Source organism: Petromyzon marinus, chromosome 28 (genome assembly GCF_048934315.1).
Source record: "Petromyzon marinus isolate PM22_M1 ecotype Great Lakes invasive population chromosome 28, UKy_Petmar_22M1.pri1.0, whole genome shotgun sequence".
NCBI classification, from domain to species: domain Eukaryota; kingdom Metazoa; phylum Chordata; class Hyperoartia; order Petromyzontiformes; family Petromyzontidae; genus Petromyzon; species Petromyzon marinus.
In genome coordinates, this window is record NC_133694.1 from 11,114,132 (window position 1) to 11,127,497 (window position 13,366).

At 46.1% G+C, this 13,366-nt stretch overlaps 1 protein-coding gene across 3 annotated transcripts in view; it reads left to right on the forward strand.

Moving 5' to 3' along the window:
• The window catches only part of ATP13A4 (ATPase 13A4), a 69,516-nt gene that overhangs the window by 19,328 nt on the left and 36,822 nt on the right, over positions 1-13,366 (forward strand). For all 3 annotated transcript variants that reach the window (XM_032962363.2, XM_032962361.2, XM_032962362.2), the window contains exons 3-5: positions 7,977-8,150; positions 9,787-9,948; positions 12,131-12,201. In XM_032962363.2, coding sequence (XP_032818254.2) covers positions 7,977-8,150; positions 9,787-9,948; positions 12,131-12,201 — 407 coding nt within the window. The remainder of the gene's footprint in view (positions 1-7,976; positions 8,151-9,786; positions 9,949-12,130; positions 12,202-13,366) is intronic.

Here is a 13,366-nt window from a genome sequence, read left to right on the forward strand (position 1 = left end):
CATATCTCTCCTTTGACATTTTGTTTTGGCAGAGCAGATTGAGTTTTGTTTCATAAATAGATGAATATAAGGTGTCCTTAAGTTTGACACATGGGGTGGAGTAGTCAGTGCTACACGCTATGAACTCGGCGACCTGAGTTCGATTCCCGGCCACGGTCAACATGTTCTGATAAAATTTGAACAGGTCCTGGGCACGAGTCTTCACCAGCCCTCGCTGACCCACATGGTGAAGTATTGTCAAACAACCCCCCACCCCCAATTGCTGATATACATTGGGACCTCCGTTCAGCAGTGCACTGATAAAAAGGGCTGTACAATTATTCGTTAAGTATTTTGTGTGAAAAGTAATGCAGAAAGGTGCAATTTTAGACTCGCCCCCCCCCCCCCCCCGCCATAAGAACATGGAATTTTCACTCATGTCTCGGAGCTCAAAACGAGAGGAGAGAACCGGCTCAGTGGTCATTTGAGCAGGAAATCGCTGTGTTTGACTTTGTAACTGAATGAGCATTATAATAGGGCTTTTCCCCTTTTTTCTGGCAACAAAACTGAAACCTTTTTACAAGGAATCATGTCTGCATTAACCACAATACTTGTGGTCAAAATGCAAACAAAAAATACACTCTGATAATATTTGCATTGTCCTTGAAACTGATTGGTCCACACCAGAGACGGCTATCTTTTGAGCCTCGTCTCAATTGGTGCTAGACCAGAGGACGCCGTACACCTCAAAGAGGCCTCGGGATAAAGCATCTAATGATGAATGAGCATTATGGCAGTGGCATCAGAAAGCAAAGACCTTTGTATAAAAAAAAGATTTGGCTTAAATTTTTGCATTCGTGATCATTTCCAATTTATTAATTTTATTATTGAAGAAGTTTATTTATTTTTACTCTCCCACTTAAATTCCAATGGTAACATCAGCATCGGGTCAGAGAATGCTCCAACTTGGGAACTTTCGTAATCGCAGCCTTATCACCTTGGGTGAGACTTGGCGCTGGAACGTGACATCACACGGGTGTTTCCGAGGTCTCTTCCAAACGCCTCTCTATCCACACTCCAGGAGCATTCCTTCGCTTGCCCTGCAGCTCGGCAAGCAAAACACCGTAAGCCATTCTCAGAGCTGAATCGAGGCAAGTTAAATAAAGAGGAACTATATATAATTGTTGTGCAGTCACCCGTGACTGAGCTAAAACCTTCAAAACATTGCACTTGAGAACCCAGTTTCAACTTTTGTGCCTGAAACACAGGATCACACGCAGTTGCTGGTGCAGCCCCACTAACTACCAAAACAAATGATTGATTTAAGAATGACATTAATTTAAAAAAAATGTATATGCGTTTTAAATTCGGCACCATTTCTTGTTTATAACGGGAGACACCTGTGATGTAAATTTGACTTTTAACATGTGAAGGTGCATTGTTTCCTGTCTTTAGTGTACACGGTATATCTACTGTGGAGTGATATTAGTTGTAGGGCCCTTGTCATCTGCCGTTGTCAGAGTTCTGTGGCTGCATTTAATATTTTTTTGGTAAATAATTAACGCTTTGGGAACTCTGAAATGCTTGACATTATACTGGAGGTGCTGCCTTTATCCCTTGTGGGAGGTTTGGGGGGGCATATGGGTACATTGCCGGTGAGTTGGTTTCTGATAAAACGTTATTTTAGAAAATATTTTACGGCACATGTTACAGTGTAACGCGGCAGATGGTGCCAACCTGCTCAAATGTTAATGGACTTCAGTTCTTCAACTGCCCGAGCAGCTGAAGGTTTTTTTTTGTGATCAGCTGCAAGTAATAACTCATTACGCCTCATGACCTCATTTAAACTCGGCCACCCTAGTGCATTGGTCCATGGGGCGTGCACAAATGCGCTCATCAAAATGGAGGGAAATTGATACAAATGTTATTTTTTTAAAGCAGAGTTCCTCGGGGGAAAAAAAATGTTTTTGCAAATGTAATCAACTTCCTGACCCAAATTAGAGGGACGAAGTCGGTGTGGCATGGGCTAAAGAAGAGATGGGCTGATGTTGGGCAGGAGGACCGGGAGATTGTAGACCTGTTGGAGACTTGTACCAGGGGTGTTAAGATCAGCCTTTGTGTAGGAGGCTTACTGGGCAGTTGGAGACCGAGTCCCCCTTACGATTATACTAGGTACTCATTTGAGGCCGAGTCGATCTAGGGGAGGCCCATGACTGGCTCAGATAATCGTCACTGGTTTTGGCCGTGAGCGGGGATCGAACTTGGGTCGCCGGGTTCGTAGCGCAGCGCGCTAACCACTACACTACTGCTCCCCCCACACACACACACACACGTGCGTGCGTCCATAGGTACACATACACGCGCTTGCTGCAGACACAACTTTCAGGGTGCGTACGACAGTAAACGGCTCATAATAAACCAATGCTGCGTGAAGAACGCCTTAGACCTGGAACACATTTGTATGGGACTTTACTCGCGGAGGGTTGGGGGGGGGGCGTGACGTCAGCAGGCACACTGTGTGACGTTTCTGCATGCGGGTGACATGACAGAGATGTGACGTCACAGCTCACTTGCCGTGCAATATATATCCATTATTGCGCCCCCCCCCCCAAATACAAAAGTCTATTTTAATAATTTTTTGCATGGTATACAGTCTGGAAAGTACCCACATGCCAAATTGTTGCATGTCGGGAAGTATGCTAAACATTTCGAACAGACACACATTCACAAATTTCCCTTCTATATAGATTACGCAGTATACATTACACGGTTATGATCATCAACACGATATACTTTTGACACAAATGGCAAAATGCTTCCGTTGTACCCTCTGTTAGTCACAATTGGCACACGGACATTGCCGTGTGGACAAGTCTAGATTTGAGCAGATTGTCACATTCCTGAGGCTCGCCACACCTCGCTGCTGGGCTCCATAGCAGCCCTGTACTTCAAGTGAACAACAGCTGAGATCGTGGTGTGCCCACCCGCTTTGGGCAACCTGTCAGGAACAGCCAGTTCTATTTGTTTCTTTACGTATTTAATTATTTTCTAACTAAACAGAGAGGCAATAGGATGTGGCATACACTACAACTAAATAAAACAAATATATCAGGTAAAGCACACTGAGCTATCTAGCTCTTTTCAGAAGCGACCTGGCCACAATTGATAGCCCAACGAAGTGGCTTATCACGTGGAAATTTACGGCAGCCGAATACACTAAACGCACGTTTCTAACTGTGGAGGAAAAACCGGTGGATCTGGAGAAAAATCCACGCGACCACTGGGAGAGAGACATGCAAACTCGAAATACACAGCAAGCATCAGGGTCGGGATCAAACCCGCAACCTCCTGCATACCAGGCGAGGTATTTAACATCTAGCCACCATGACACACTCTCTGCTTGACCGACGGCCATGCGCGTAATCACGGTGTGCTCCTCGGCTCTGATCTAGGAAGCAGGGAAAACCAACCAGGCAAGAGTACGAGAAAGAGGGGAGAGGAGGGAGGAAGAGGAGGACGAAAGGAAAGTGAGGAAGGCGGAAATAAATCGCGCAATTGAGGGAAGGAAAAAAAATCCGTTTCTGGAAGGAATTAATGAAAGGGGGGCGGGGGGGGGGGTGGTGCTGGTCGAGCCATCCCTCACTCTTTTTGTTGTATTGTTTTTTTTATTTCAACTCAACGTGAACCCCCGGTATAGAGCTCCGATCACAACAAGCAGTGGGTGGGGGGGGGGGTGCAAAAATTACGCCAACAAAAACCCCGAGATCGGGCGCGGCAGGGCTTCTCGAGAAAATGGGGGTAGATTGGTGGGGGGGGCGCTCTAGCAGAGAAGTGAGCATTTATATTGGGGGGCGGGGGGGGGGCGGGGGGGCGGGGGTTGGAAAGGTGAAGGGGAGAATCTGTCGGGCCAGTCTTAGAAACACAGCCACAGTGGCAATGCAGAAGGCCACGCTCAGCCCACTTACGAGCTCTCGGGTTAGGAGAAGTTGGTGCCCTCGTGCATCATTTAAACGTACCACTAGTCAGAATTTTGACATTAGTCAACCGCGGGGTCCGATGTGAGACGAAACGTTAACCGAAAAACTGTTAACCGATGTCAATGTTAACCGAGGCACGACTGTAAAAACAGAAAAATACGATGGCACACCAAAGGCGGCATCCGTTGTGACAGCCCGTGCAAGTGCTCGGGTGTGTACGCTCTCTGTTCCTCGAAAATTTTCTATTTGTTTTCTGTAGCGAGGCGCAATTTTTTTGCAGGTGAAAGTAATAATACACGCCAGTCAAGAGTTTTAACATCATTACTTTAGGCAGCAGCAGCAGGACCTTGAGACAACCGTATATCTGTTTCATCCTTTGTAGAAGTCATCAGTATATTATGGCAATGTCTTCCAGTTGAACGGAAATTCGGTTTTAACATGAACACAGCACTGACGTTTGGCACAACCCTTGGGCATCGATCGAAACTCCATTCTCATGTGGCAAAAAAATACCTTGTGACCTGGACCAGCCGTCCGGGGGCATTAGCTAGCTCCAAAAGCACTTCCTTTGACAAACCCATCGGAGCGCAGTAATAAACCAGACCCAACTTCTGCTTGGTTCCTGAGCTCTACTGGGATTTACAAAAAAAGCACCACTTTGTGCTGTGGCTCTAAGCCCCGAGGGTCGGCTGGAGTGTCGCGTTGCCTCGAGTGCTCTTAGCAGCCACAGCCTCTCAGTGTGCTCCTTGTTCTCCAATCGACTCGTCTGACTGTTGACCACCCCCACTCCCACTCACCAACTCTACTCTGGTGAGTTCAGTGACTTGCCATGGCTGGGGGTGATGACTCAATGCCAGAATCGATTCTGCTTTGTCGGGTTTGTACTGTCCCAGTTGGTCACGTGGTCTTCTTCAGTGTTTTTATTGTTCATAGCCTAAAGGTGATGTCTTTTTTATTTAGTTGGCACTCGTCGTAAATATTTCCGTTGAGTCAAATGAAATTAGATCCGTGCCATCAGCACTTCTGTTTCAGCTTGGATTGATTTATTGATCAATTTTCTTTTATTGACACACACAGTTTAATTTACATGCCCAGTACAGGTAGTCCCCGACTTAGGATGGAGATGCGTTACGACGACCCCATCGTAAGTCGAAAATATCGTAAGTCGAAAATGGCCTAGCCTACCCTGGAGTCTTAAAGAATGGTGATAATTTAGCAAAACAGAGCAATTTACAGTACCGTACTGTATAAACTATATACTGTGTGTATTTATTAATTACAATACTGTATTGCACAGTAAAATTTAAAGTAAAAAACAAGGTAAATTCTTAGCCTACCTATATGAACTGAAATTTCATAGAAAGTTGTTTCAGGAAACAATCCTATCTGCTATATAAAAAAAACTTTTAACATGCATTGAACGTATGTATCGTATCGTGGTAACCCTAAAATGAAACCGCTAAAGCTATGTATCATACATGCATTGAACGTATCGTAACGTATCATATTCTACTGTACTCACCCAGATTCTGTCCGTCGTCTGCATACTTGAACGATGTTAGATTGTTGATGGCCACATTAACTTAGTTGTCGGAAGAGTAGGATGGCGATGATAAAGTTACAGCATCGTACCTTGTACGCTGCTGCGTTTGCCTGCCGCGCGAAATAAAAAATATTTTACAATTTTGTCATATCGCTATCGCCATCGTAAGTCGGGGACTACCTTTATCTGATATCCGCACCTCTGGTTGGCACGGTTGGCTACGTACAGTGCGAAAGAAGTTCAACACACATATATTGCAGGTGGTTCGATAGAACGTTGCATCTCAAGACCGTGAGAGATGGCGACAGCTTGGGGAGGCCCCAAATCCAGCAGTGGATAAATCATTACTGCTGATGTACGTTGAACTTCTTTCGCGCTATAAGTAGCCAACCGTGCTAATGGGAGGTGCGGGAAAATTGAAGAGAAGCATCGGTAAAGGGCTTTATTTGTATTGTTTGTAGTCGGCTAGCATGACCTGCATCTCATTAATCTAGATTTCATTGATGAATGGCTCTTATAGAACAAAGAGAACATTCATAAGCCTTCAAGGTTTCTATTGATAAAATCGCAGCTGAACATTGTTCACATGAAAGGAAACTGTGGGAGATATACTCTCTACTTGATGCAGGCCGACCCCAGTGAAAAGTAGTTATTCATTCCCACAAACCTTCTGATATTGAACCTGCTGAAAACAACACTGTTTTAGTATCATCCGCATACCTATAAACAATAGAGGTTTTTTGGGTTAGATCGTGTAAATATAAATGTATTGTTAAACCCGCTACCTTCAGTCAATATGGCACCCCCCTTTCTCTTCATCAGCTTCACTTGCAATCCCAAATCAAAGGGGATCCAGGTTTACCTTTATCCAAACCAAAAGCCATCAGACAGACAGGACATCTTAGCGAGGCTCTTAAAACGCTAAGTTTATGACTCATGGTGCTTATTACGACCAACGAAGGCGGCGTCTTTGGATAGACAAGCAGTAACTTGCACACCATTGGGCGGCAAAAACGTTGTCTTCCTCATGCTCACATTGGTGCTAAATACCTCACGTCTATGGGACTACCAACGCCCTACAGGGACAACCTGCATGTCCTTGCTCAAGAGATCCTACGTGAACTATGCTATTATGCTTTACAGCTTCTTATATTTATTCAGGAAAAATTTACCAAAGTTGATGGATGCACAAATAGAAGCCTACACAAAAATCTTGGAAGACATTGAGACTACACATCGAGTCTTTTTTTTCCCTTGATGCACCTGCCAGTACTGGGAAGACTTTTGTTTTCAAACTGCTCCTCGCGAAGGCTCGCCAGAGAGAGAAATTTGCTATAGCTGTGGCATCATCGGGGAATGCTGTGTAAGTCGATGTGTGTGTGTGTTTGAGTCCATATGTGTGTATGTTTAGGGCCATGTGTGTGTAAGTCGATGTGTCTGTGTCTTTTTTGCTCGGGCAATGCCAGATGTGCGTGTGTGTGTGTACGTCGGTGTGTGTGTGTGTAAGTCCAAGTGTGCGTGTCAGTCCATGTGTGTGAGTCGATATGTGTCTGCTAGTGGATGTGTGTGCATGGCTCCATGTGAGTGTGTAAGTCACTGTGTGTGTACGTCGATGTGTATGTGTGTGTAAGTCCATATGTGTGTGTAAGTCCATGTGTGTGCGTGGCTCCATGTGTGTATGTAAGTCCATGTCTGTGCATCTTAGTCGATATGTGTGTGTGTAAGTGCATATGTGTGCTTATGTCGATGTGTGTGAGAATCTACGTATGCGTGTGTGTGAGTCGCTGTATGTGTGTACGCCGATTTGTGTGTGTAACTCCATGTGTGTGTATCTAAAGTGGATGTCTGTGTGTGTGAGTCCATATGTGTGTGTGTGTGTAAGTCGATGTGTTAGTGTGTGTGGGTCGATGTGTGTGGGTCGATGTGTGCGTGTCTTTTTTGCCCGGGCAACGCCGGGTACTTCCCGCTAATATTAATTATGGGTGTGTTCCTATCAAATACCCAAGCGATTCAGATTTGAATAAGGTACCAGTCAATACATAAATGCAAAGGATAGTGTTTGAGATATAAAGCCATCATGGTAAAGCTTTGGGCTAAAACTCACCTTACAAAAGGAATACCCCATATATTTAGACGGTACGAGCTATGCACGTGGCCTGCAGTCCAGCACCGTGGCGGGTGAGGGTTGGTGCATCCACACAAATGTTGTGAAACCACCTTTCCGTGGGCGTCGAGGTACCATTCGCACCTCTGATCAGCACGGTCGGCTACGTACGGTGCGAAACAAGTTAAACACACATACACACATCACCCTGGCTTGCCAGGAGAAGGCGGTATGGCAAGTGTGGACTTGTGGGAATAGAGCATTCCCCCCTCGCACAACGTGGTGTATTCCCCAGCAGGTGCTCTGGTTTCCTGCCACCGGAATTTATTGACCATTCCCCTTCGCCCTCCCCCCCACCCTGTGCCGCGCGCAGACCGTGTTCGGCTTCCGCCACGTGCGCTGGCGGCAGGCGCTGGTGGTGCTGGGAGCCGTGCTGTCCTGTGGCTTCCTGTTGCTGCTGCTCTACTGGCACCCGTGCTGGCGCGTGCGCTTGCAGTGCGTGCCCTGCTCGCTGGCCGAGGCCGACGTTCTGCTCCTCCGCACGACCGTGAGCACCATCGCACACGTGTCCGTCCATCTGTGTCGCGTGTCTGGCAATCTATATCGCGTTTCTGTATGTTTCGTATGTCCGTCCATCTTACGTGTCTATCCATCTATTTAACGTGTCTGTCCATCTCGCTCGCCTATCTGGTGAAGCAGCGGGTTTTACACACCACGTTCTGGTAACTCTTCTCGCCCAGCATCTTTTTCTTTACTCCTGAATTGACGTTGCAGTTGGATTTGATGCCTTACCAATTGCCACATTGATTGGAGCGTTTAACACTCAGCCGATCCACGACTGACAATCCTGGCCTATCGTCTCACCTGGGTTGATAAAACGAGTACCAATTTGTTTGAAGTCAGCAAGTGATTATCTGATAAAGACACTTGGTTTTCTGCCATGGGAATTAGGAATTTCCACCACTGGCTCAGGGCTGCCAATGGAAACGAGTGTTTATTTTCCCAGCGTATAAACACCTTTCAAATTTTGACTTTCAGATTAATGTGAAGAGTCCACCGAATTGGAAGCATTGTAAAATAAAATATATATGACCTATGTGACTGTGGAAGGTGTACGTCACTTACATGGATGAAAAGTTTGGCCCCACGTAAAAATAAGTTTGGCTAATAATTTTATGTCAATACACGATAGTTTGACGGTTGATCCTCATGGCGGCACCCCGGGGTACCAAATAATACAAAATGGCCGAGGCAATTAAATATTTTATTTCTGGGACACTATTTTTTCCAGGGGTGTGCTGAACTCCGTGACTGGGGTACCAATCAATCCGAAATCAGTGCTACTCCGCGATGTCGAAACGCCAAACATCACCATAAAATTAAACTTTGAATAGTGCATCGTGTACAGCTCGTCGAGATGAGCCGATTGCCGCATCGCTGAACATCAACAGACTAAAAATGACTGCATCACGGACATTATGGGAGAGCCGGGATACTTTGGTACCCCGGGGTACTGCCTGGGGTGTCAATAGTGTCGTTTAAAAGAGACGCAAAAATATTATTCTTCCCCTCTGCACAAGTACATAGGAATGATGTCTTGCAGGTGCCATGTTATATATTTTGTTCATGAAAAGTTTGGGGACTGTTATCGGTGGTCAAACACAAATGAAAGAACTCGCCATATTAGCCAAGAAGCAAGACCTTACAGCAGCAAAACGTGGACTGTAATGGGGTGACATTCCAGGCAGTGACCCTTCTTCAGAGCAGAGGCAGAAAGAGAGGGCAGAGATATTTGACCGACTTGTAGTTGGAGATGGCAACTTACACTTCGCTGGCCCTGAAACCACGGGGACATTTAAATAAAAAAGCTTAACACATGTAGGCCTTCCAGACCAATGTTGGCTGTCACTTGATGAGGCTGGTTGTAATTACCAGCGAAATGTCGTACTCGAATGATAAATATTGTGGATTTACTCGCAAATACACCGGTATGCTGAACTAGTAACTAATTGGCATGTTTTGGTTATGTAACAAAGCTTACTAATGGGCTGCATCGGGTGGTAGCGGGTTTAACGACACATTTATATTTACACGATCGAGACCAAAAAAATAAACCTTTATTATGGAAAAAAAAACATTTTACAAACGAACAACGTTCTGCGTAATCTCGATTTTACGTGCAGGATGAGTTTCAGACGTGGTCGAGGCAAAAGGTGGATTGGCTGAAGCTGCGTGAGAATTCCCACTTGGGTGGCGGTGGGGATGAGGCCCTGCGTGTCGACTTCGCGTTGGTCGCCAGCGGAAAGTCGCAAATATTCTCGTCCCTGCACCAGCCCGAAATGAAGGTGAGTGCGGGTGTCGCGCATCACTGATGGTGTCTGTCATTGGTGGCGAGATGTTAACTACCACGCCTGGTATACAGGAGGTCATGGGTTCGTTCCCAACCCCGACGCCTGTATAGTTGGAGTTTGCATGTCTCTCTCCGGGCCCTCCGGTTTTCCCCTCTACATCAACGAGCCATCATTCAAGTGACATGAGTGGTGCTGCGAGCCGCCCGCAGTGACTTGTGCCCCACGCGTTTCACCGTGTTCCTTCCTCGTTGCTCGCATCACACACCCTCGCGTCTCACTCACTTAGCTTGTGAGTTTTTTCTAATCTACCGTCTCCGCCCTGCAAATTTCAACTTGCAACCATCTAAATGGCAGAGGTTTTCGGCTGGAATATTAAAAGCGTGTGCATGCGCGCGTGCATACTGGGAGCGGTAGTGTAGCGGTTAGCGTGCTACGCTACGAAGTTCGATTCCCGCTCTTGGCCACCAACACCAGTGATGATTATTTAAACCGGTCCTGGGCCTCCCCGTCGTCGACTCGGCTTCAAATGAATAACTGGTGATGAGTGTAATCATTGCCATGAGTCATACAAAGACGCCCGGGCGTGGTGCTGGCCACCCACCCCCCTCGTGTGCCGTGCCGGCCTTCGTAGGTGCTCGCTAACAGCACTTGCCTCAACAGTCTGTTATGGTTACACGGGGGATCTTCGTCTGCGTGTGATGTACTAAGCCCTCCATTGCAATCGTAATGCGATGCACTATGACACTCCCCGTCTTCAACCAGCACCGACCAGTGTGGTGAAGTATGGTCAAATAACCCCCATGGACCCGCATGCCATGGAGAAGCCCACATCCAGCAGTGGATTGACAAAAAGGCTGTACACGTCTGCAAACTCACATCCCAGGAAACAGGGAATGTTGGGCCAACGGTTGCAGTCGCGTGCCAACGTTGGCCCAACGTTGGCACGTTTACTGGGATATTATCTCTCTGCTGATACGAACGTGACAACATACCCGGTGGCTCAGCGGTGGAGCGAGCAGTTCGCAATTGGTTGCGAGTTCAACTCTCGGCATCATCCCTCCGGGGTCAATATAGTGAGTACCAGTTTGTGGGGAAGACAACCAGTGGCTGTCCTTTGGAGAGGCTTGCCTCCTCCATAGGAATGTGGAATTTCCACCACCGACACTGGGCTATGAACAGGAGATGAGCACTGCCTCAGTGTGAGTGTGCGCACTTCATTTGAGCACTGTGGGTTTGTAAACTGGCCTATGAACCCAATGTCGCTGAGTTCGATTTCCGGCCACAGATAGATGACGTCTGTGGCGAGTGATCTCCGAACCGGTCTCCCCCCTCCCCCACCACCTTCACCAAACCTGGTGAAGTCTGGTCAAGCAACCCCGGTGACCTTACACGGCGTGGGGAGACCTTCATCCAGCGGTGGATTTTTTGGCACCGGTCTGTAAGTCAGAATCAGAATCTTTACTTATACTGGAGGAATCCGATGAGCTATAAAGCTCTCTTTCACAGATGTCCTATTATATTAATTATTATAAGTCAATATTATTTTCATATTTAATGTGGACATGTAAACACTGCTGGTTGGTGCCGTAAACACAAGGCATGTCGTGGCTGTGCCGGCAGAGGAGAGCACCAGAAACACCCTGCGCGTGTTTCTATTGTCTGACGCGAGACCTCATGTCCAATTTGGGCGATCAAATTCCACTTCCTTCCCCCCCCCCCGAACCTTCTTCTCGCTCCCCCCCCCCACCAGTTCTTGTTGGTTTGGTTTGTTACAGTTTAATTTGGGAGTGTGCTGACAGAGAATAGCTTATTAGGTGCAGTCATTGTGGGTGTCATCACACCCTGTAAAAAACAAAAGATCCCCACGCCCTGCCCCGTGACTTTACCCAATAGAACCAAGGAGTATGGATCCTAGCAGTCACGAAAGCTTTAAATCTAGAGGTGATTATATATTCTGAAAGGGGTATGGCTTCACATCTTATAGAGGGGGGAGTTAACATATTTAATACTTGTATGGAGATTGATGGGAGACGTGTAGAGGTGTTGACATAAAACGTTGTTTTCTCCATAATAACTTCTACCCGATTATTTTAGCGGGGTATCTATAAATCGATTGCCTGGTATTACAATATAGGCTCGTACTAAAACTGCGCCTGTTTCGCTGGTGTCTCTACAGATCCGTTACTTTAATCATCAGAAGATTCGCTACGTTTGGAACGTGAAGATGGAGAAATTTGAAAGACTGGGGTAAGGGTCGCGAGATATCCACACGTGACATTCATGTCATCAGTATAGAGCCATTGTGAAAAGTACAGTAAAACCTTGGATTGCGAGCATAATTCGTTCCGGAAACGTGTTTGTAATCCAAAGCACTCGTATATCAAAGCACTCGTATATCAGTTGTGATCACGTGACGCTCGGCAGACAAAGCGTATACGTACTACTCGTACTGCCAGACCTCGCTCGTTTATCAAATTAATATTTATATTCTTGGTTCTTTTGGTAAAGTCACGTATAAGGGAAACAATAAAATAATAAAAATATAAAACAATAAAATTCTCACGACGTTTCGACTGGTTTTCACACCTGATGATTATTGCTTGTGTTACAGTCGAAACGTCGTGAGAATTTTATTGTTTTCTATTTTTATTATTTTATTGTTTCCCTTATACGTGACATTACCGAAAGAACCAAGAATATGAATCCCTGCAGTCACGAAAGCTTTAAATCAAAAATTAATATTTATTTAAATTTTTTGCTCGTCTTGCAAAACACTCGCAGACCAAGTTACTCGCAATCCAAGGTTTTACTGTATTCAGAAATTGAATATTGTTTAGAAACGATCCAGGGAATTGTATTGTTGCCATTGAATCAGGGCCCTCTATCAATAACTACCAGGCCGTACGTGGGCTGCTGCCATGTAGGGTAAAGGAGGCCTAGAAAAAGTTGCATTTATTTTCTTTTATTTAACTCTTAACAACTATTACTGCTATTATTTCCCACACCTCCGACTAGCACGGTTGGCTGCGTAGGGTGCAAAAGAAGTTCAACATACTGAATTTGCGTTCCAGAGGTCACCGCTTCAATTTAAATCGCCCAGCACGTGAGTTGAATCAACAGGGCAAGTTTATTATATTCCTTTCTCCATTCGCCTCTGTCCAGCCAGCAGCAGTGTATATATACATGGGTGGGATAAAGTGTGGATTCTCTTCCATGTTAACCAGGACATCTGGTTAGCATGGGACAGTAGGTCCAATACTCTCTAGAATGTCTTTCCAATGCTCGAGACGCCGGTGTACGGCAGCAAGAGCAGCTGATGTGAATGCTGTCGCAAGAGGGTCATACGTTTGGGGCAACGGTCCTTCGCTGACTACGTGTGATGAATGAATGATTGCTCTCCAAGAGCTCCCTA